General features: G+C 41.7%; 1 protein-coding gene across 1 annotated transcript in view; it reads right to left on the bottom strand.

The window, feature by feature from the left end:
- The window catches only part of LOC122553185 (synaptojanin-2-like), a 203,395-nt gene that overhangs the window by 25,268 nt on the left and 153,937 nt on the right, over positions 1–24,190 (bottom strand). The window contains exons 13-17 of the mRNA XM_043696773.1: positions 23,422–23,506; positions 22,809–22,949; positions 15,530–15,722; positions 9,913–10,071; positions 284–440 (exon numbers count right to left, since the gene is read on the bottom strand). Of these exons, the coding sequence (XP_043552708.1) occupies positions 284–440; positions 9,913–10,071; positions 15,530–15,722; positions 22,809–22,949; positions 23,422–23,506 (735 nt within the window). The remainder of the gene's footprint in view (positions 1–283; positions 441–9,912; positions 10,072–15,529; positions 15,723–22,808; positions 22,950–23,421; positions 23,507–24,190) is intronic.

The raw sequence follows: 24,190 nt of genomic DNA, 5'->3' as shown, positions 1-24,190 counted from the left end.
GCCCACCCCCTTAATTACATTATTCATCTGGTGTCTAAATCTGACTATTCATCAGATTTTCCGAAATGTACCTCCTATGAACAGTGAGGATTCCCTGCATAGGTAAATTGGCTCTATCTTCTGAAGGCAACTACCTTGTCGCTTAAAAATCATGACAACATTAAAAGATATGACTATTACAACAGTTACTTCTTTAGATATTAAACAATTTTAGTTTAATATTAATATTTAGATAATATTTAATCTATTTAAATATTAGATTAATATTTCAATTTTATCATACCAAATGTATCACAGGACCAATTTTTTCTCCACAACAGCACTCGATCTGTCCAAGCAGGAGTTCTGCATTTGTCACTGGTGTCATAAACATCTGTGCCCACATCATATTTGTATGTTGGAGCAAAATTGATGGTACCTTCAAAGAAATCTTTGAAAATCTAAATTAAAAATGCAAATTAATAAAAACATTAACATTGTAAACAATAAAGTTTTCAAAAATAATTCTTCTTGAATGATTCAAGGAAGTTCTCTCAGCATAACTAATGGATTTTATTAGAAAAGCTGATAACTGTTCAGCTGTTTCATTGCATTGCACACTTTCCCCACAGAATGTAAAGTTCATTCATACTTAAACATCTTTGGAATGAAGAAATAATCTGGAAGCCACTGATACATTTCAAGACAGATGTTGCAGCAAAAACAGTGGATATTAAATAACTTTGAAATGCTAAGAAGCTAAAAACAGTGGAAGAACAAATAATCAAAAAAGCTAATTGAACTTTAGCCTTTATAATAAAAGGGTTGGATTACCAAAGGCAAAAGACTTATCTTAATTAAACAAAGCCCTAGATAAACCACTTTCAGAGAACTGGCTATGAATCTGAGCACAGCACCTTAGAAAGTATACATTGACTCTGTAGGAGAGCAGCATAAATTCGCTAAGGTAACATCAGGGTTCAAAGATTAGAATATGAGGAGAGATTTCATAACTCAGGCTTATATTTGTAACAGGAGAAAGTGAGGGCTGCAGATGCTGGAGATCAGAGCTGAAAATGTGTTGCTGGAAAGGGCTGAAGACGGGCTTATGTCCGAAACGTCGATTCTCCTGTTCCTTGGATGCTGCCTGACCTGCTGCGCTTTTCCAGCAACACATTTTCAGTTTATATTTGCAACAGTCCAGAGGATGACTTGGTTGACATTTTTAGGATTTTGAAAGGTTATTAGAAACCTTTTCTGATGGAGAGACAGGACAAGGTGACATAACCTCAGATCAAGCCCAAGCACAGAGTACTGGAGGTGTGGAATGTTCTCCCACAAAAGACAGTAGATGTAAGCAGAATTAATAATGTTAAATTTAAGACCGTTAGACTTTTATTAGCCTGAGGTATAAAAAGATTAGTGTCCAAGGCAGGTGGATAGAGTTCACATCACAGGGTAACTCATCTCTTAAACTAGTAATTTACCAGGCTGTCTCACCATATCACAAAATGCCAACCAGCAGCACTGGAAGATTCTTAAATGACACTAGATTAGCAATTTAAGGCTTTCAATTGGCTAATGGGCAGAAGTGCCAACTTTCCCAACGCTGTTAAAATGCAATAGGGGTGGCAAAGTGTTGGATTTGCCAACTCCCCACTTGTTGTTATCCATCCATGCCCTGACACTCTCCTGGCTATCAGCCAAAGCACAGAACCCAGTAAAATCTTCACCTAAGTTGCTATTTCAAGGGTCTCGAAGTTGTTGCGTGTAGACATAGGAGGCGTGTTACAGGTGGGTTGCTTGGCAGGAAGTGAGTCTTTACTAACTCCCTCTACAATAGCAAGAATGGATTGGTAGTCATATTACATCCTGACTGGCTTCCCACAAGTACAGGGCATTATCAATTGCATGCTTGCGACAATCCAACGACTACCAAATTAATGGGGGTCTCATTAACATTCTAACAATGCACAGCTGGTATGCAACGACAAGAGGAGTTTGTATTGGGAATATAATTTAAGGACAACATCAAAGTAAGCGTGAATTACTTGGACAATTTCTGAACTGAACATTGAGCATGTGATTTCTTGGAAATGGGTTCAACAGTTCATGGGTGGGCACCCACCTCCCATTTCTAATGTCAAACGTTTATTATATATTGTAAGGCACCTGGAATTTTCTGGAAACAAATGATTTCGCAGAAGTAGCTGAGCAAAGCAAGGAAATAACAAGTTAGGTTTATTATATAGCTACTGGAGTACAAGAAAACTGGTTTTGAGAGGTGTTTTGAGGGGGTTAGGGTCTATGCTAAATGTGGCCTATCAACTTTCTCTGGTTTTAGAATTCTGTTTTTCAAACCCAGAATCAGTAAGTCGAGAAGGCACCCCTGAAATCACAACCTCTCTCCTAAAGTCTGGTTCCTCGGAAATCACTACTGGGAACCTAATAGAGTTTTCAAAAGCTAATATTTTTTAAGTACTACGAGCTGATCATTTGCAACAACTCAAACCCAAGTTGCTTGGACTCAGACTGAATAGTTATCATCAAGGTACAACTGTCAGTGATTCAGCTTTGTCAACAGAAAATTTCAGCAGACTTGAGGAGTTATCACATTTTATTGTTTATTTCTAGACTTTGGACCATAGGATTTTTTTTAACTCTTTTGCCTTTTTAATACTATCTTTGTAAAGACATATCATTTTCATGTGAGAAAGTGCATGTCTGTGGGATGAAGGACATTACAGTTTTAACTGAGGATCATACCTTAGATGTTAATGAGTAGTTATCTCCAATTTAGTGAGAATAGGTTTTGTTACTAATAAATATGTCTTAAGTTAATTAAAGAAGCCTAGTGACATTCCTTTTATACTTGATAGTAGCACTAATGACAGCAGTACTCTCTTTAAAGAGTACTTTATTGGGACTTAATTATCAGCATATTCCTCCCATTACAGTTGTGATAATTCATGCAAAATCGCAGTATACTCCCTGGGAGCAGTTCCGATGTCTTCATCATGTTTAATGTCTCCAATAAGAGACAAGATAGCCACTGCCCCTTGACATTCCCGCTATCAACATTCTCAGATTACCATTAATCGGAAACTCAAATTAATTTGCCAGGAAGGTTAGGAATGCAGCATCAAGTAACTCATATCCTGACTTCCCAAAGCCTGTCCACCATCTGCAAATCAGGAGTGTGCAGGAATACTCTCTACTTGCAGATCCAACAGCACTCAAGAAGCTTGATAGCAAACAGGACAAAACAGTCTGCTTGATTGGCACCATAACCACAAACTTGCACTCCCTTCACCACCAACACTCTGTAGCAGCAATGTGTAATATCTACAAGATACACTGTAGAAATTTGCCAAAAATCCTGAGACAGTATATTCAGAACTCATGACCACTCCCATCTAGAAGGACAAGAACAGCAGATATGTGGGAATATATATTTGCAAGTTCCCCTCCAATCTATTCACCATCCTCACTTAGAAATATACCGCTGTTCCCTCAGTGTCCCTGGGTCAAAATCCTGGCATTGTGGGTGTACCTGCAACGCATGGACTTCAGCAGTTCAAAGCAGCAGTTCACCACCACTATATAAATATGGATGGACAATAAATGCTGGTCCAGCCAGCTACACCCATGTCTCACGAGTAAATTAAAAAACAATCCAGCACTCCAGCATTACAAAGCAATTTGGATCAGGTGGCAGAAATAAGGAGTTGGTCATTGACTTATAAACAACTTAAATTTGATGTATTGTAGTCACACTTACCTACGTACAGTGCAAAGTTTTATTTTGCAAGCTGTGCAGGCAGATCATAGCAAACAAGGACATACAGATCACAGGGTGCTTAGACAGAGCGAGGTATACAAGGTTCCAGCTGCACTGGAGGTGCACAAAGCAAGATCAATGTTATTCAAAGTTGAGAGGTCCATTCAGCAGTCTAATAACAGCAATTACTGTATGTACAGAGGAACCTTGATTATTTGGATAATCGAATGCCGGATAACATAGTTTGGCTGAGCATCGGGACCTTGTGATCTTGCCAGATAAACCGATATTCGGCATTCGATTATCCGGAATTCGACTAAACAAACGAAATACTCTCCGCCTGTGTCCTTTGGATAATCAAGGTTCTTCTATATTCAAGCTTCAGTATCTTCTGCCCAAGAGAAGAGGTTGTACGAGAGCTTTACGGTTTGGATAATCGAATGCCGGATAACATAGTTTGGCTGAGCATCGGGACCTTGCGATCTTGCCAGATAAACCGATATTCGGCATTCGATTATCCGGAATTCGACTAAACAAATGAAATACTCTCCGCCTGTGTCCTTTTGATAATCAAGGTTCTTCTGTATTCAAGCTTCAGTATCTTCTGCCCAAGAGAAGAGGTTGTATGAGAGCTTTACGGGGGGGTGGGAGGGGTCTTTGATGTTGGCAACCTTTTTGCAGCAATAAGAGTAAATGGAATCCATGATGGAAGGTTGGCTTCTGTGATGGTCTGGGCTGTGCACACAATTTTCTGCAGTTTCTTACGGTTCTGGGCACAGCAGTTTCTGTACCAGGCTGTTATGCATGCGAGTAGTATGCTTTCTATGGTGCATTTGCAAATGTTGGGAGGACTAGGACAGATTATTGGTTATTGTCACTCCCAGGAACTTTACACTGTCAACCCTCTCCACCTCAGCTCTGTTGACATTGATAGGTGCTTGTCCTCTTCTTCTTTCCCGAAGTCAATGATCAGTTATTTTGTTTTGCCAACATTGACAGAGATTGTTGTCATTGCACCAAGACCTCTACATCTTCCTGAATTCTGACTCATTGTTGTTTGATATCCAGCCACCAAGGTGGTGTCATCAGCAAATCTGCAGATGGTGTTCATGTGGAATTATTCTACACAGTCATGGGTGTACAGCGAGTACAGTCGGGGGCTGAGAAAACATTCTTGCCAGTGCCAGTGTTGAGGATTATCATGGAGGAAGTGCTGTTGTCTATCTTCGCTGATTGCAGTCTGCAGTCAGGAAGCTGAGGATCCAGTTGATGACAGCGGAGCTGAGACCTAGGTCTTGGAGTTTTGAGATTAGTCTGGTAGGGATTATGATGTTGAAGGTGGAGCTGTAGTCGATCAGTACGAGCCACACGGTGTCCTTGCTATCCAGATGTTCCAGTGATGAGTGTAGGGCTGAAGAAATTATGTCCTGTTTGCCACTAGGAAATTGCAGGGGATCGAGGCAGGTTGGGAGAATAGAGTTGGTGAGGGCTATGACCAGCCTCTCGAAGCACTTCATGATTATGGATGTCAGAGCCACTGGGCAGTAGTTGTTGAAGCATGTTGCATGTGTTTTCTTTATACTGGAATGGTAGCTGTGTTCTTGAAGCAGATGGGGACTACACATTGCAGCAAGGAGAGGGTGAAAATGTCAGCAAATACCTCCACCTGCTGGTCCACACAGGAGATAAATATATAGCCGGGGACTCTGTCTGGGCCAGTCGCTTTCCTTGGGTTTACTGTCAAGGAAGACTGATCTGACCTCTGCAGCGGTGATGGGGGAACAAGTGTGTCCTGGCCTGTCGGGACAGGTGACACCGTGCCACTGGCAATCTGCTCAAACCGAGCAGAGAAAGCATTGAGTGCATCAGGGAGGGGATGTAGTTTTGTCTGCTATTTTGTTCTGCTTCATTTTGTATCCCGTTATGCTGTGTAGGCCTTGCCATACGGTGTCCGTATGGTTAGTTTGGGCCTCTAGCTTGGTCGGGTATTCCTCATGACATTTCTAATGGCCTGGAGGGTCATACCTGGATTTCATGTATAGGTCTGGGTTATCTGACTTGAATGCTACATGCCTGGTCTTCAGTAAGCAGTGGACTTCCCCATGGTTCACCCAAGGTTTCCGGTTGGGAAACACATGGATTGAACCAGACAAGAAGACACACAAGTGAATTGCATAAACATTCTGATGAAAGCCATAGGACCATCCAGGTGGGTTAACTGAGCAAATTCATGTATCAGGACTGCACTTCAGATTCCCAGTGAGGTCTCTAGGGTTTTTCCATACTCATCAGCAAGCTCCTAAAGAATCTTAGCAGCTCCTGCATGGTACTGCACAGCCAAAATGATTGGAGCTGCACACATTTACAAAGATGTTCATCAGATATCTTCTGACAGTGAGAACATTAAAGTGGAGAAGGAGATTGACACTGAGCAATCTTCTTAGTAGGCAATCACTTGGGATTAAGATTGACTTTCTTCCACTCCAGTGTTATGGGTCCTGGGGGCATGAAACAGAACTATAGAGCAATGGTAAGATAGGGTATGGCAGTAAATTTGCTGATGACATGAAATTTGGCAGGAAAGTGAGGTGTAAAGAGAACATAACTTATTTATATCTTTTGATAATCTCCTTAAGTGGGTAAGATCTGGTAAATGGAGTATAAAATCCATTTTGGCAGTAAGAAAAAAATGAAACATATCATCCAAGTGATTAAAAAGCTGCAGAGCTCTAAGATGCAGAGAGAACTGGGTGTCCTAGTATGAGAATTGTAGAAGGATAGCATGTAGATACAGATAGTAATCAGAAGAGCTAATAGAATATTATGTTTTATTATGGGAGAATTGAATGCAAGAGTAAGGAAATTATGCTTCAGTTGTATGAGACATTGGTGAGATTGTATTTGGAGTACCAGTACAATACTGATTTCACCCTATTTACAGAAAAATGTTAATACATTTGAAGCAGTTCATAGAAGGTTTATTAGACTAATAACTGGACTAAGTAGATTGTCTTTTGAGACAAGACTAGACAGAACAAGGTTTTTTCCTCTGGAGTTTAGAAGAGTCAGAAGTGACTTAATTGAAACATATAAACAGAGGGGACTCTACCAGGTGGAAGTCAAAAAGATATTTACGCCTGTGGGAGAATCTTGAACTGGTGGTCGTCCATTTAAGACAGATGAGGGAACATTCTTTTTCTCAGAGATGAGTGTACAAAGGAACCTCAATTATCCAAATACCAATTATCCAAAAATCGGATTATCAGAAGGATATCTCGAGGTTCCGACAGAAACATTACATCAAAGACATGTGTCCAACACAGGTCGCGTCTTTTGTTTACAGTGATTAAAAGTCCTGCCAAGAACAGTCCTGGACTGATGGGAGCGCAGGCACCATCTCTAAATGACTGACCTCCCGCCCCCCTCTCTCTCCCTACATTTTCCCTGGAATTCTACACAGGGGTGTACCCTAAACTCCCCTTCCCCAGATAATCTCTCTAACATTGCCCTGTACAGGGCAAAGGTGGAATCGGTCAAAGTGCTGCAGTAAAAGGTTATGTGCATGCGCGCGCGCTATTTGGAGACCACCCCACAAAAGGCAGCAGCAGCAGCAGTCTTGGTGTCCAGTCCAGCTGCCCTGGAGAGTGGGCGGGACTGGGCGGAGGGGTGTTAGGGGCAGGCAGTGGGCGGTGTTGGACGGGGTGTTTAGGGGGCAGGGGGAGCGGTGTTGGACAGTCTTGCATGCGCTGTGATGCTACCTTATCTCCTGAACAGAAAGCAGACTTCACAGGAAACTCAGAGCCCCAGAGGAAATGCATTGAATCGATTAACCGAATAATCAATTATCCGAACAAAATAGCACCCACCCATCTCATTCGGATAATCAAGGTTACTTTGTATTTGGAACTCCCTTCCTCAAAAGGAAGTGGATGCAGAATTTTTAAATACAGTACTTTTCAGACTGAGATAGATAGATTCATGATCACGAAAGGAATAAAAAATTTTCAGGAATGTGCAGGAATATAGAATTGAGGTTAAAATCAAATCAGTTATGATCTTATTGAATGGCAGAGCAGTCTTGAACGGCCAACTCTTGTTCCTTGTTCATATGTAATGAATTCTTTAGTTAGCTTCCATATCACTAGCACTTCCCCAAAGCATTGAACAAACCAATCCTATGGCCATGTCTACACCCATTGCACACTTGCTTTATGGGTCTCATAATGAAGCAAGTAAAAGAGCATGCTGACACGGGATAAATAGTGGACAGAACATAGAAGCTGGTTACATCATCAAGCTGCTTCTGTGTTGAACCCAAACTTGGGTATAATCTTCCGAAAGAACTGCAGATGCTGTAAATCAGAAACAAAAACAGAAGTTGCTGGAAAAGCTTAGCAGGTCTGGCAGCATCTGTGAAGAGAAACCAGAGTTAATGTTTCAGATCCGGTGACCTAAGAAAGGGGTCCCTGGACCTGAAACGTTAACTCTGATTTCTCCTTACAAATGCTGCCAGACCTGCTGAGCTTTTCCAGCAACTTCTGCTTTTGTTGGGTATAACGTTCTTGCTCCTCATTCTTTCAGACACCTTTGTATCACTTGACTTTAGCAGCTTCCTTCCTCCAACACTCCTGACTGCACCAAGCCACAAATACAGGGAGCTCGAATCTGTACGATGGCCTTGCCTTATGTGAGTTCATGTTAATATCTCCTGGAATCCCCATATTTCATTTTTGTATTACACCCATAAATTATCAATTTGACATCACATCATGTGCATCACTGAAAAGCTTGGAAATGCAAAATCCAGAAAAAAAATCCTCCAATCATTCAAAATAAAGTTCGTGAACCTATCCTCAAGTTAATGTATGGGCCTTGAACATTCTCCCGTCTACTTCCCCTTCTGAAACTGGTTTTTGCATTAATGTGCAAAAATTGTTCATAACAGTGGCAGTAAGCAACAAATACATACTTGTAGAAATATTAGACTTGAATTCACTCGCTAAAACCAAGAGCACAGATACATTGCAAATAACCCTTGATAATGTACTCCTCCTCATAACATAAAATCAGACATTGGGGCACATACGTTTTTGTATTAAGTTACAAATACATTTTACTAGGTTATCATTATAAATCAAGGAGGAATCACGCATCCTGCTGTTTCCTAGAATCATAGAATCCCTGCAATGCATTTAGAGGTCGTTCAGCCAATCGAAGAGCATCCTATCCCCTAACCCCTTATTTATCATGACTAATCCACCAAGCCTGCACATCCCTGGACACTATGGGTAACTTAGCTCGGCCAACCCACCTAACTTGCACATCTTTGCACTGTGGGAGGAAACCAGAGCACCAGGAGGAAACCCACACAGACACGGGGAGAACGTGCAAACTCCACAGAGACAGTTGCTGAGGCTAGAATTGAACCCAGGTCTTTGGCACTGTGAGGCAGCAGTGCTAACCACCGAGCTACCAGGCTGCCCCCAAAATCACAGAATCCCTACAGTGTGGAAAGAGGAAGTTCGGTCCATCGGGTCTGCACCGATCCTCCAAAGACGATCCCACCCAGACCCACGTCCCCAACCCATTCCTGTAACCTTGCATTTAACAAGGCCAACCCACTTAAGCTGCTCATCCCTGGATTTTACTGGGCAGTTAGCATGGCCAATCCACCTAACATGCATATCTTTGGACTATGGAGCAGCTGGAGGAAACTCACACACAGACACAAGGAGAATGTGCAAACTCCCTGACAGACAATCACACAAGGCTGAAATCGAACCAGGGTCCTTGGCACTGTGAAGCAGCAGTGCTAACCACTGAGCTATTGTGCCACAAATGAACGTGACCTTACAGACACATAGCCAAGCTCAGATATAGCACGCACTCCTTGTCAGAGAACTAAACCCTGGTCTCCCATGTGACGGAGGGGGGGGATACTAACCACTATGCCATCGAGAAGTTGCTGAGAAAGGGTCACTCAACTCAAAATGTTAACTCTGATTTCTTTCCACAAAAGCTACCAGACTTGCTGAGCTTTTTCAGCAATTTCAGTTTTTATCTATGAGCAATGACTGTTACAAAGGATAAAAATACTGCCCTGGGAAAATAAATTACTTTTTCTTACTTCTCTTTGTTTTTTTTTAACTCACTTTATTCTCAGTCTTCTGATGTTGCAATTGGTCATAGGCCTGAAGAGTTTTCCAGTCCTGTCCTTTAATGTGGTGAAGGACTTCTTCATGTGGAAGATCAAGGCGGAAGTTTGAATCTCCACACCAGAATACATAGTCATGGGAGAAAACATTTCTTCCCTGTCACAATAAATGAACAGCAAATATTATGTAATCAAATTGAAATAGGATAGAAATTTTCTAAGCAATTACTAGTCTAATAGGATGTCACTCAGGTGAAGGGAATGGAATGTTAAAGAAGTAACATACCTTTTCATGTCTTCAGTGAAACGATAGATTCAAGACCAGAGTAGTGCTGGAAAAGCACAGCAGGTCAGGCAGTATCCAAGGAGCAGAAAAATCGACATTTCCTGCTCCTCGGATGCTGCCTGACCTGCTGTGCTTCTCCAGCACCACGCTAATCTTGACTCTAATCTCCAGCGTCTGCAGTACCCACTTTCGCCTAGATTCAAGACCAGTCAAACCAGCAACATTTGCAGACTCTGTCCTGAAAGCCTCAAAGCCTAACATTGAGTCATGGAGTCTGGAGTCAATGTATCAGGTCAAATGTGGGCAAGGAAACCTCCCACTGATTACTACCTACCATCCTCCCTTGACTGGGGAATCAGAAGTCGTCCATGTTGAACAACACTTGGAGAAAGCACTGAGGGTGGCAAGGGTGCAGAATGTACTCTGGGTAGCAGATTTCAATGGTCTTCACCAACAGCGGCTCAGCAGCACTATATGGATCAAGCAGGGCAGATCCTAAATGACATAGATGCTAGACTGGGACTAGGGCAGCTGGTGATGGAACAAACCATTGGGAAAAAACTTACTTAACCTCATCTTAACCAATCTGTCAGAGATGCATCTGTCCATCTATCAGTAAGATACTGTGCATTCCTCATGGAGATGAAAACCCACCTTCACATGAAGAACACTCTCTATCATGTTGTGAGACATTATTATTATACTAAATGGGGCAGACTTTAAACAGATCTAGCAAATCAAGATTAGGCATCCATGAGGTGCTGTGGTTATCAGCAGTAGCAGAATCACAGTCCAACACAATCGCATTACCCTGCATATCCCCCATTCTACCATTACTGTCACCATCAACCAAGGGAATCAATCCTGGTCCAATGAAGAGTGCAGGAGGGCATATCAGTAGCAACACCAGGCATACATTAAAAACAAGATGTCAACCTGGTGAAGCTACAAAACTACTTGCATACCAAACAGCAAAAGTAACTGAACTAAACAATCCCTCGGGTCAGATTTAAGCTCTTCAGTCCTGCCACATCCAGTCATGAATTGTGGTGTACTATTAAACAACTTGCTGAAGGAGGAGACTCCACAAATGGTGGTGAAAGGTATCATCAACACTGCTATCCAGCAGCATTAGCTCAGCAATGGTTCACAAATGATTAGACTGGGTTCTACCAGGGCCATTCAGTTTCTGATCTCATTACGGTTTTGGTCCAAACACAGACAAAAGAGCTGAATTCTAGAGGTGAGGTGAAAATGATAGCCCTTGGCATCAAGGCTTCATTTGACTGAACGCAGCATCAAGGATCATAGCAAAACTCAAATCACTGGGAAACAGGGGAAAAGCTTTCTGCTGATAGGATCATATTGGAAGTCAGTCACCTTAACTCCAGGAATGTTTGCAGGAGTTCCTCAGGGTAGTGTCTCATGCCCAATCATTTTCCAGTGCTTCACAAATGGCCTCCCCTCCATCAAGGTCAGAAGTAGGGGATGTTTGCTGATTATTGCGCAACGTTCAGTACTATTTATGACCCTCTGATACTGAGCAAGTCTTTATTCAAATGCAAAAAGAAGTGGACAACATCCAGGCTTGGGCTGAAAAATACTGACAAGCAGTAATTATATCACACAAAATGCCAGGCAATGACAATCTCCAAAAGACACAATCCACCCATCATCCCTTAACACTCAATGGCATTACCATCACTGAATCCCCCACTATCAAGATCCTATAAGTTACCACTGACCAGAAACTCAAATGGACTTGCCATATGTAAACAATGGCTACACAAGCAGGTCCAGAGGCTAGGAATACTTCACCAAACAACTCAATTCCTGCCTCCCCAAAGCCTGTCTATCATCTACAAGACACAAGTCAGGAGTGTGCTGGAATACTCCCCACTTGCCTGGATGGGTACAGCTCCAACACACTCAGGAAGCTTGACCTCAGCTAGGATAAAATAGTCCACTTGATTGGCACCACATCTACAAATATTCACACCCTCACTAATGATGTTCAGTAACAGCAAAGTGTACTACCTATAAGATGCTCTGCAGAAATTTACCAAAGATTCTGTGATAGCATCTTTCAAATTCATAACCATTCCCATATAAAATGACAAGGGCAGCAGATATATGGGAACACCACCACCTGCAAACTCCCCTCCAAGTCCTTCATCATCCTGAATCATTCTGTGTCAAATCTTGGCATTCTCTAACAACATTGTGGGGCTACATACTGCACATGGGTTACAGCGGTTCATGAAGGCAGTTTTCCACCACCTTCTCAAGGGCAATCAGGGATAGGCAACAAATGCTGACTTTGCTAGCAACACCTACATCCCACGAGTGAATATAAAATAAAGCCTCTGATGCTGACCATGGCAATAAACTGATATATTTTATGTTTGTTCCAAGCTGGAGCAGGCAATATTTGCAAAATTCCCTACTCTGTCATCTATTGTCACCTGAGGGAGTCACTGGAGCTTGTATTCCAAAGGAGCTGATGCATTTCACTTGAAGCTGATAAAGTGAGCATATGCTTTCGGATGGTTGCAGGCATTCTTGTGGTGCAGGTTGACACTTCTGCATTCACATTTCATTCTGGTATCTACACTTACCAGATGCATATATCATTAAAATGTCATGAACAAGAACAGAAATTAATCAAAAGCACTAATAGAATTCTGGCCATTTTATGCAGAGGACTAGAATACAAACAGATGTCATGCTTTTACTGTGCAAAGCTCTGGTCAGATTACATGTGGAACAGTGTGAGAAGTTCTAGGCACCGTATCTTTGGTAGGATATGACCAGCCTTGGATACAATGCAGTATAGATTTACCAGAATGCAACCTGAACTTGAAAGGTTAAATTACAAGAAGAGATAAAAAAATTCCTTAATCATGACAAGGTAACTCTGCTTTCTTTTGCTCAGACGCTGTCTAATCCATGATTATTTCCAGCAATATTTTCTTCAGATTTCTAGCATAATAATTATTTGATTTTTGTTTTGCACAAATTAGTTTTGTGTTCCCTGGAATGTAGGAGATTAGAAGATGATTTGATCAAACTTTTGAAAATACTAAGGGAATAGATAATACAAATTAGGAGATTCTCCCCTTTCCACTAGTGGGCAGCACGGTGGCTAGCACTGCTGCCTCACAGCGCCAGAGACCCGGGTTCAATTCCCGACTCAGGCGACTGACTGTGTGGAGTTTGCACGTCCTCCGGGTGCTCCGGTTTCCTCCCACAGTCCAAAGATGTGCAGATCAGGTGAATTGGCCATGCTAAATTGCCCGTGTTAGGTAAGGGGTATGGGTGGGTTGCGCTTCGGCGGGTCGGTGTGGACTTGTTGGGCCGAAGGGCCTGTTTCCACACTGTAATGTAATCTGTAAATCTAATCTTAGTGTGGACAAGGCTAAGGTCATATCCAAAACACTACACTTAGGCCAATCAGACAAGCTCTAGTCAGAGCAAATCAAAACATGTACATCTCTATGACTCTACAGGGTGGTAGACGTCTGCAACATTTTTCTGCAAGCAGCAGTTACTGCTGGATCAACCATTATTCTTAAAACTGAGAAGCACAGATTTTTATTAGTCAAACATATCAAATGATATGGGACACAGGCAAGTATGTGGTGTCAGGTCAGATCTCCCAAAATCTCACCAAGTGGCATAACAGACTCAAAAAGACTGCACCTAGAGTCATCAAATTACTTAGGGCACTAAGGCGGGCCTTCAACCAATTGAGTGTATGCTGGCTCACCACAAAGCAATCCAGTCAGTCCACTTCTCTGCTCAAAGCCATTTAATTTCTTTCTTTCAAGTACCCACCCAATATTCATTTGAAATTATTCATTGCTTTTGTTAATACTATAAGTCCGATTTCATTATCACCCACTGAATAAAGTTCTTCCTCATATTCTGTTTACATCTCTTTACTTAAAATCCTAAATCTATGTCTCCTAATACTTTCTTCATTAGCTAATAAATAGCTTTCTGTGCCTACCTTTCAAAAACTTGGTCTAATCTTGCCCATTTCTGTCAAATCTCCTCTCAATTTCCCTTGCTCCATGTAGAATGCACAAGCTTCAGTAATCCAATCTTGTAAAGAAACCCCAGTTCCTTTATTCCACTATAGCAACTCAGTCATTTTCAACAGCACCTCCCAACTGATTGCATCTATCACTTAGAAGGGCAGCACCTCCTAGGCTCTTTACGTGTCCCAAATTCCTTTCCCCAGAACGGAATTTCTCACTTTTCTCTCACTGTTGCTGGGTCAAAGTCATATAAATTCCCTATCTTATAGCACTGTATAGGAATCTTTCTACACAGGTTACAGTGTTTTGAAATAGTTGGTTCATTACTACCTTCTGAAGAGCAATTAAAAATAGATAATAAATGTTGATATTGCACAATGCCCATAATACATTCTAAAATAGCGCATCATCAAATCCATCCACAGTCTTTCTCGTTCTCACCTTCTTAATGTGAAGACACATTATAGGTTATAGTTATTAAATTAATACAGGTTATCATTTCCCCGTATCATTTTCATTTCCAATTCCAATTCGTAACTTTGCATATACACTTGTTATTTCTCTTCAAAAACATAACGTTTTTCTCCCCTAACTTTTTTCCATTCCTGTTCCAATGCTTGATCTGCCAATTTATTTTTCATATCAATACTTCTTCATCATGCCTTATAATCTAATAAATTTTAATTAAACAAGTTATGGTCGTGATATTAAAATTTTCTCCTAACTTCTGGTTGTTTTCTTACCCTGCTTTGATGTATCCTTTGAACATTATCAATTTCTGTACTAGCAATCCTGATTTCAATAATTGGCACTGAACGGCTCTTTCAGAGTTTTGTGCAAAATATACATGTACAATAAGAACATGCTGGAACAAACTAAACTCATTTTTATATGACTCACCAAGAGCAGAGAAAAAATTTAAACAAAATCAAAATGGAGAATCCATCATCTTAATTCCTGGGCTACATTTAAATCTGGTTCCAGAGGTAAACAGCATGCTAATTGACTAAAACGTAACTGTGCAGAAAGAATAAATAGGAGAAAGTGAGGTCTGCAGATGCTGGAGATCAAAGTTGAAACTTTATTGCTGGAACAGCACAGCAGGTCAGGCAAAATCCAGGGAACAGGAGACTCGACGTTTCAGGCACAGGCCCTTCTTCAGGAATGAGCAGAAGGGCCTGAAGAAGGGCCTGTGCCCGAAACGTCGAGTCTCCTGTTCCCTGGATGCTGCCTGACCTGCTGTGCTGTTCCAGCAATAAAGTTTCAACTCAAGAAAGAATAAATACCATTGGGAAGCTGAGTTTCTGCATGATTTCTCTATAATCTTCATTTCTTTCTTTCACTTGTGACTGTCCAGCTGTCAGATGGGCACAGATGAAGCAGAGTGTGCTGCTGTAAAACTGCAGACGAAGTGCTACTGCTCCTTTGTTCCCAGTCTTTCCACCCATCCCAGTCTTCACCCTATCCACGGCAACCTCTCTGCAAAAGAAAAATGAAACAGATTTTCTATTTACATTTTATTTCCCATTTCCTCATTTGTTTTACTTATTAAGACCAGAAAAAAAAACTGGAGCAATCCTGGCAACTTGTTAAGATCACAGAACTTTAAAAAAAACTCACATTTCCGACAGTATCTCCATATCTCAGTTCTCCTGATGCACAGGAATCTATTGATCTTAGTCTTGAGTTTATGAATTGACTGCCCTCATCTTTCAGCCAGAATATTCACAAGCTAGTGGTGGGACCTCTACCTAATGTCACCAATGGATATGGTGGTCAGAGAGTATCACGGGTGCAAGATGTTTTAAAATATTCTTTCATGGAACATGGGCACTATTGGCAAGGTCAGTAGTCGTTTCCTATTCCTAAATGCCCTTGAAGTGGATTACTCGATCTTTCAGAGGTGGTTAAATGTCAATCACATTGCTTTTGGTCTGGAGTTACATGTAGGTGACACTGGGTAATGATGGCAGTTTCATTTCCACAAGGCATTAATGGACCAAATGGACTTTTGTTTTAACAACAACTGATGACAGTCGACATGCCCACCATTATTGATACTAGTTTTATGTTCCATATTTATTTCCTTAATTCAAATTCCATCAACTGCCATGGCAAGATTTGAACTGATGTCCTTGGAGCATTAGCTTAGCCCTCTGGATTACTAGTTGAATGTTACTACCACCAATACCTCCCAGGATGTCAGTAGGTGAAAAATAGCTGAAGAGACAATAGCTATTGGTTAGGATGTAGGTTTACTTGCTGAGCTGGAAGGTTCATTTCCAGACATTTCGTCACCCTACTAGGTGACATCTTCAATGGGCCTCCGGCGAAGCACTGCTGATAATTCCTGGTTTCTATTTATATGTTTGGGTTTTTTTGGGTTGATGATGTTATTTCTTGTGGTGATGTAATTTCCTGTAGTGAACTCGCTTCCTGTTCTTTTTCTCAGGGGGTGGTAGATGGGGTATAACTTGATGTGTTTGTTGATAGAGTTCTGGTTGGAGTGCCATGCTTCTAGGAATTCTGATGCGTGTCTTTGTTTGGCTTGTCCTAGGATGGATGCGTTGTTGTCCCAGTCGAAGTGGTGTCCTTCCTCATTCGTATGTAAGGATACTAGTGAGACACAAAATGACATGACCCTCTCTCACTAATATCCTTATATACGGATGAGGAAGAACACCATTTCGACTGGGACAACACATCCATCCTAAGACAAGCCAAACAAAGACACGCTCAAGAATTCCTAGAAGCATGGCACTCCAACCAGAATTCTATCAACAAACACATCGAGTTAGACCCCATCTACCACTCTCTGAGAAAAAGAACGGGAAGTGACCTCACTACAGGAAATGACATCACCACAAGAAATGACATCACCAACCCAAAAAAACCCAAACATATAAATAGAAACTAGGAATTATCAGCAGTGCTTTGCTGAAGGCCCACTGAAGATGGCACCTAGTAGGGTGACGAAACGTCTGAAAATGAACCTTCCAGCTCAGCGAGCAAACCTACATCTGGAACTTCAACCTGAGCTACAAATCTTCTCAAAACTCACTCAGCTATTGGTTAGATTTGAAAACAGCTCATTTAGAAAATTTAATGAAGTATGATTTTAATTATCCCACTAAGAGCATGGAGAACAAAATATAGTAATTTGTAGACAAAATTCAAATTCAACAGATTATACAAAATAACCACACAATTAAAAGATTGAAAGTTATATCCATGAATGTCAACTTAAATGAAGAAAGCTGACAAATGCAAAGAGTGATTGTCAGCATGTAATGAATGAGGCTAAATAAATTCACAGTCATGGACAGGGGTTCTTGTAGTGCAGTGATTGCATCCCTACCTCTAGGCCAACAGGACAGGATTCAAGTTCCAACTGCCCCGTCAATTTGTCATAACATGCCTAAGCAGGTTAACTGAAATGAATATACATGCAGATAAGGAGCAAATAAATGGGAAAGTACAGGTCATTCTGCTAGAATGTTTAGTTAATGCAAATTCGCTGTAATACGATTGATGAATTGGGGATGAAAAGTGTGGTGCTGGAAAAACACAGCAGGCCAGGCAGCATCCGAGGAGCAGGAGAATCGACGTTTCGGGCATAAGCCCTTCTTCAGGAATGAGCCGAGGCGGAAGATGAGGCGCCCTTCCTCCAGGCGTCATTTGGCCAGGGTCTGGCGATGGAGGCAGCCAAGGACCTGCATGTCCTTGGTGGAGTGGGAGGGGGAGTTAAAGTGTTCAGCCATGGGGCGGTTGGGTTGGCTGGTGCGGGTGTCCCAGAGGTGTTCCCTGAAACGTTCCGCAAGTAGGCGGCCTGTCTCCCCAATGTAGAGGAGACCACATGGGGTGCAGCGGATACAGTAAATGATGTATGTGGAGGTGCAGGTGAATTTGAGACGGATATGGAAGGATCCATTGGGGCCTTGGAGGGAGGTGAGGTGAGGTTTAGGATCCCGATGACTAGAATATTCCTGTGTCGCGATTCTGTGCTGTATCACTCAGTGACTCAAAACAATTTTAAATTGGCCTGGGGGATCCAATTTTAGTGGTGCCAGGAGTATGTGGGAGCAGATTCTAGAAACTCTTTGAGCAGCCTAGGCTGGGCTTGCCTGTGACAGAGGAGGTGGTGCAAAAGAGTTTGCAGAAGGATAACTTTGGTATGAGAAGGCATCAATGGACAGCTGCAAAGTTCTCCAAAGTTCCTCTTGAGGTGTTATTTGAGGCGCTGCAGAGAGGTGAGAGAGAGAGAGAGAGAGAGAGAGAGAGAGAGATCCTGGTATCTGCAGAAGAAATCAGTTCAGAAATCTTCAGGGCTAATGCCCGAAACGTCGATTCTCCTGTTCCCTAGATGCTGCCTGACCTGCTGCGCTTTTCCAGCAACACATTTCCATCTCTGATCTCCACATCTGGGTGCAAAAGAGTTTGCAGAAGGGTAACTTTGGAATGAGAAGGCATCAATGGACAGCTGCAAAGTTCTCCAAAGTTCCTCTTGAGGTGTTAGTTGAGGCGCTGCAGAGAGGTGAGAGAGAGAGAGATCCTGGTATCTGCAGAAGAAATCAGTTCAGAGCCATTGAAACGGTCTGAATGGAGGCAAGTAGAGAGGTCACCAGTAGGCGAGTGAAAAGGATGGTATCAGTCATGTCATAAAAGATTAAATAACCCATTACATCTGGAAAAAGGATGAGCAAGTGATACCCAGACAACTGATCTCTAATAGACAGGCTGCACATGTGCTCAGAGTCCGAGTACCCATATTTCTCCACACTGTCAGAGCAAGTGATGAGTAGAATTAATGAGTGATTAGCCACAAAGCAACTGAGAATTGGATAAGGTTTTGAGAAATTTTGTCACTCAGGTTGCGGTTCTGGACGTAGGTTTGCTCACTGAGCTGAAGGTTCATTTTCAGACGTTACGTCATCATTATAGGTAACATCAGTGAGCCTCCAGACAAAGCACTGCTGATGTTTCCTGCTTTCTATTTATATGTCTGGGTTGGCGATGTCATTTCCTGTGGTGATGTCACTTCCTGTTCTTTTTCTCAGGGGGTGGTAGATGGGGTCCAATGCGTTTGTTGATAAGAGTTCTGGTTAGAATGCCGTGCCATGAGAATTGGATGCCACTGAAGAATTCAACAGTTCATATCAAGGTCATGTTGGAACAGGTCAGGAAGGTCAGAGTATTCTGTCCTCTCTCCTCAGCATGCAGAAAAAAATATCATGAGTGACATACGACCTGCAGCGGAAGGGGAGCAGAGTGTCCCTGCAGAGTGAATGAAACCTTCCTGACTGGAGGAGACTCCACAGAGCCTGCAACATCATACTATAGCTGCATTCCATCAATTAACATACACATCTACCACCCTTCAGCTTTAGAATAAGGCGTTACAGGTAAGTACCACATAACAAGTGAACACCCTGTAGAAGTGGGAGTGAATGTACAGGATCACATAGTTAGATACACAGAATGAAGTTGTGTGTTTATTTCATCATTCATTTCTTTTGAAATAATAATAGCTGATGATTATGACTGAATATCTGTGTTAATAAATCTCAAATCAAAGTTGAAATGGTGATGGCTTGGATGTTGGAATCAGTGCTTGGTTTAGAGTCATAGAGATGTACAGCATGGAAACAGACCCTTCGGTCCAACCTGTCCATGCTGACCAGATATCCCAACACAATCTAGACCACCTGCCAGCACCCGGCCCATATCCCTCCAAACCCTTCCTATTCATACACCCATCCAAATGCCTCTTAAATGTTGCAATTGTACCAGCCTCCACCACTTCCTCTGGCAGCTCATTCCATACACGTACCACCCCTATTCAGCCTCTCCCTATAACTCAAATCCTCCAACCCTGGCAACATCCTTGTAAATCGTTTCTGAACTCTTTCAAGTTTCACAACATCTTTCTGAAAGTAAGGAGACCAGAATTGCACGCAATATTCCAACAATGGCCTAACCAATGTTCTGTACAGCCACAACATGACCTCCCAACTCCTGTACTCAATACTCTGACCAATAAAAGAAAGCACACCAAATGCCTTATGATATGGGACAATTGATGGTGTTAGACACCCCATTATCAATGTATTTGGGTGTCATTGAGATTATCTAGATGATTGCACTTACTGGATAATTTCTTTGTCTGATGGAAAGCATGTTACACAGTCTCCTGTAATAGGGCTGAATGCTGTTCAAGTAAGGATTTATTGAATAGTGTGGCTTTTGTGGCTACACCAGCCTACCAATATCTGAGGCCTGAGATGATGTCAGTGGTCTCTCTCCCTCATGACTGGGCACCAGACTCCTCAACAGATCCACCTTTATCCCACTCTTCTGTTTTCCTTCCGTCCTTCGAGGGAGGGTGCCATTCCGGGTCATTCTTTTCAACCTGCTTCAGTATCCTTTCTACAGTTTTGTACAACACAGAGCAACTAACCTCAACATGAGATACCATAGAATCCTTATAATGTGGAAACAGGCCATTTGGCCCAACAAGTCCACACCAACCCTCCGAAGTGTAACCCATCCAGATTCATTCCCCTAGCCTATTACTTGACATTTACCCATGACTAATGCAACTAGCCTAGACATCCCTGAACGCTATGGGCAATTTAGCCTGGCCAATTCACCTAACCTGCACATCTTTATGTTGTGGAAGGAAACCGGAGCACCCGGAGGAAACCCATGCAGATACGGGGAGAATGTGCAAACTCCACACAGTCACCCAAGGCCAGAATCGAACCCAGGTCATGGCGCTGTGAGGCAGCAGTGCTAACCACTGAGTCACTGTGCTGCCCCACCTTGGCCAATACCTTGGCTGACTTTACTGGAGAGCACCACTTGACCAAAATGGTGGTCATCAAGGTACCAATGGTTTGTTCAATATAGGTATGTATTAGTAGAGATGTTTGATTACAGTGTGTCTGCATCCATTCCAGGGTACCATACCAGGGTCAGCTGGCACCTAAGGGGATCGCCCTCAAATCCCATCAACTACCCATGGAGTCTGGACATTGGTCTGAAGAGGCCAGGCATCTTGGAATCTTACAGTGTTTTGGAATCATGACAGTTGCCCGGAAAACCAAGTGGAAGATGTGCTTCCTATGACCCACAGAGCAGATGGATATGCAACAAGTGATTGCCTTCATGAATCTGGCTGGCTGGTCTGAAGGCACCTTAATGATCAAGACTGTCTAAGTGATGGTCCTTGGACTTAAGGAAGTCTATCAATAGTGGGATGCTGTTCGGAGGGTCAGTGCGGACTTGATGGGCCAAACGGTCTGCTTCCCCTTTGTAGGGATTCTATTAACTCTTTGCCCTCCTTTTGAAAACTGCATCATTTTCCAAAGATACTGGGTCCACAATGATAAGGACATCAATATCTTTCAGGAATATGATCTGCAACTGCCCATCTCTACTGGCAACTGAAAACTTAGCTTGCCACATTAGGCAACTGTCCGTATAAGCTGTTAAATACATTTTCAACATTTACTGCCCTAATTCAATCTCAAGATCCAGGTCTGGATGACCAAGCAAGAGGGATGTCCTTTTGTGTACTGAATGTTAAACTACCTCAGAAATGAATGTGAGTTCAGAATTCACCAGATTGGGGTCTTTGTAGAACAGGAATGATTCAAATTAGAATAAAATACTATATGCAACCTTTAAACATTCAAATGTCTCCCCTTATAACAGCCAGTTGAGACCCCAATCATAAAATAGCACTTCTAAAATGTAAATAAATCCACATTTACATTTATGTTGATTAAATTATGCAGTCAATCCCTGCTGCATATTCCATAGTGACACCCTGACCACATATGAAATCCAATTGGTCCTCAGGCACTTTAATGCCCAGAATTTATTTCTGGTGAAGGTGGCAGGGTTCAGTATACCACCATCTCACCTAATTAAGTTCCCTCCCCCACCTTCAAGCTCAACACCACCAGCAGAGGTTTCTGCCAGAATCCATTGAGATCAAGTGACAGATTGCTAAATTATTTGTCCGGCAAATATGTTCAAATTTTCATGCCTTAGATTTGAAAAGTGAACATCAGGAGAAAACAACCGGGACAACTGCAAATTAAGATTTTGCGAGAAACAAGTGTGAATATGGAGACGGGCAACTAGTTCAGTAAATTGACAGCTGATGTATTGCACTGAATAAAACGTCATAGGCTCATATGTAGGAGTTTGAAGAGGCCTGTAAATGACTCAGGGAAAATCGTTTTTCCTAGGAACAAATGCAAAATGAAATGGCTCAAAAGTGAAACAGAGTGATATACAGATACATGCATAAATGTCTTAATCTAAAATTTGGAAGGGTAGAAGCAGAATGGCCATGAACGATAGTAAAATGAAGAGGTAGTTTTAGAAATGAATGTTAGTTTAAAGAGAAGGAAAGGTTTAGGAATGTCAGCAAAGCATGAAGGCGTAGAAAGTGATTGAAATCATTTAAAAAATGTAAAATAGTGATGTTTTACTTTATGAAATCTAAATACAATTTAACAAGTTCAAATTTAGTTGTAAGTACCAGTTACTAACCGAATGTAGGGTACGTGATGGAGTCGGACAAAGATATACAGACAGACACCAACAAGTTGGCCTGATGACAGCAGGATGTATTTATGTGTTCTAGATGTTGCTTTTTGAAGCTGTTCTGCCCACATTTTCTTGTTAGTTGTGCTGAAATGGAAAAAAGTTTTCAATGATTTATAAATATATTAATAAACTTTCTAGATCAGCCAATAATATCTAAGGTATTAAGATAAATAGAAAACTCTATTGTGTGAAAATCTAATTTGACATAAAATATTCATTATAGATTTTTAATTTTAGATTTCCAGCATGGGGACTTCTGTTAAATTTCCAACAGTAAATTGAGATAAATCACCACCAATAATAATGGCACCATTAGCATACTGAATACATTCATAAATCTTGTATTACAATTGCAATGAAGCAATGCTGTACCTATTAATTAGTTCCAATTCAAAACAATTATGATTTATATCAAATATGTTACCAAGAAGACAACAAAGAAAACATTAATCACCTACTTAGAAGCAATACAACATTCAAATAAAACCACATAACCTCAAACAAACCTTTGAAATATGGTCAACTGAAACCAAAATAAGAGGGTACACTTGCTCACCTAGCATTAACAATGTTCCCTGCATTAAGTTCCACCATTTCCTGAAAGCCAATAGCAAAGATATCTGGTGGGCAGCTCTCATTATCTATGCAAAGAGAAAAAAATGAACAAAGTTTAACAGATGATGTAGAAATACAATCACACGTTGGAAGGAATTTAATTCCCTCACCCAGAATTGATGGCAGGAGAACATTTAAATCAGGCAGGAGATGGGTGAGAAACTTTCCTGCTTTGACTTGATTACAAAGGAACATAGGACTTTGGAGCAAGAGTAGGCCATTCAGCCCTTCAAGCCTGCTCCACAATTCACTCAGATCAGTCTGCTCTGGTTGTGGTTTCAGTTCCACTTTCCTATTTGCCCTGCATACTTCCAGACTCCTTTTTCTGCTAAAACTCTTTCTAACCCAAGCTTGAAAAATTCAATGATGCAGCCAATGACTGGTGAACCATATCAAACATTATGTTCTGATTATCACACACACCTATTAGCATGACATTTATGATCAACCATGATCATGAATTGGCTGAAAGAGAGACAAGACTGGCAGCTGAATGTCCCAGGATTTAAATGTTTCTGGTGTGATGGAAGGTGATGTAAAAGGGGTGGGGGAGTTGCATTACCAGTAAAGGAGTATCTCACAGCTGTACTGAGGGAGGATACATCAGATAACTCGTGCAGTGAAGCAATCTAGGTAGGACTCAGGAATAGGAAAGGTGAAATCACAATGCTAGTGGTACACTACAGGCATCCCAACAGCCAGTGGGAGAT

The sequence above is a fragment of the Chiloscyllium plagiosum genome, chromosome 9 (assembly GCF_004010195.1).
Source record: "Chiloscyllium plagiosum isolate BGI_BamShark_2017 chromosome 9, ASM401019v2, whole genome shotgun sequence".
Lineage (NCBI taxonomy): Eukaryota > Metazoa > Chordata > Chondrichthyes > Orectolobiformes > Hemiscylliidae > Chiloscyllium > Chiloscyllium plagiosum.
The sequence above is the reverse complement of the archived record's forward strand: the minus strand, read 5'-3'. Positions and strand labels throughout refer to the sequence as shown.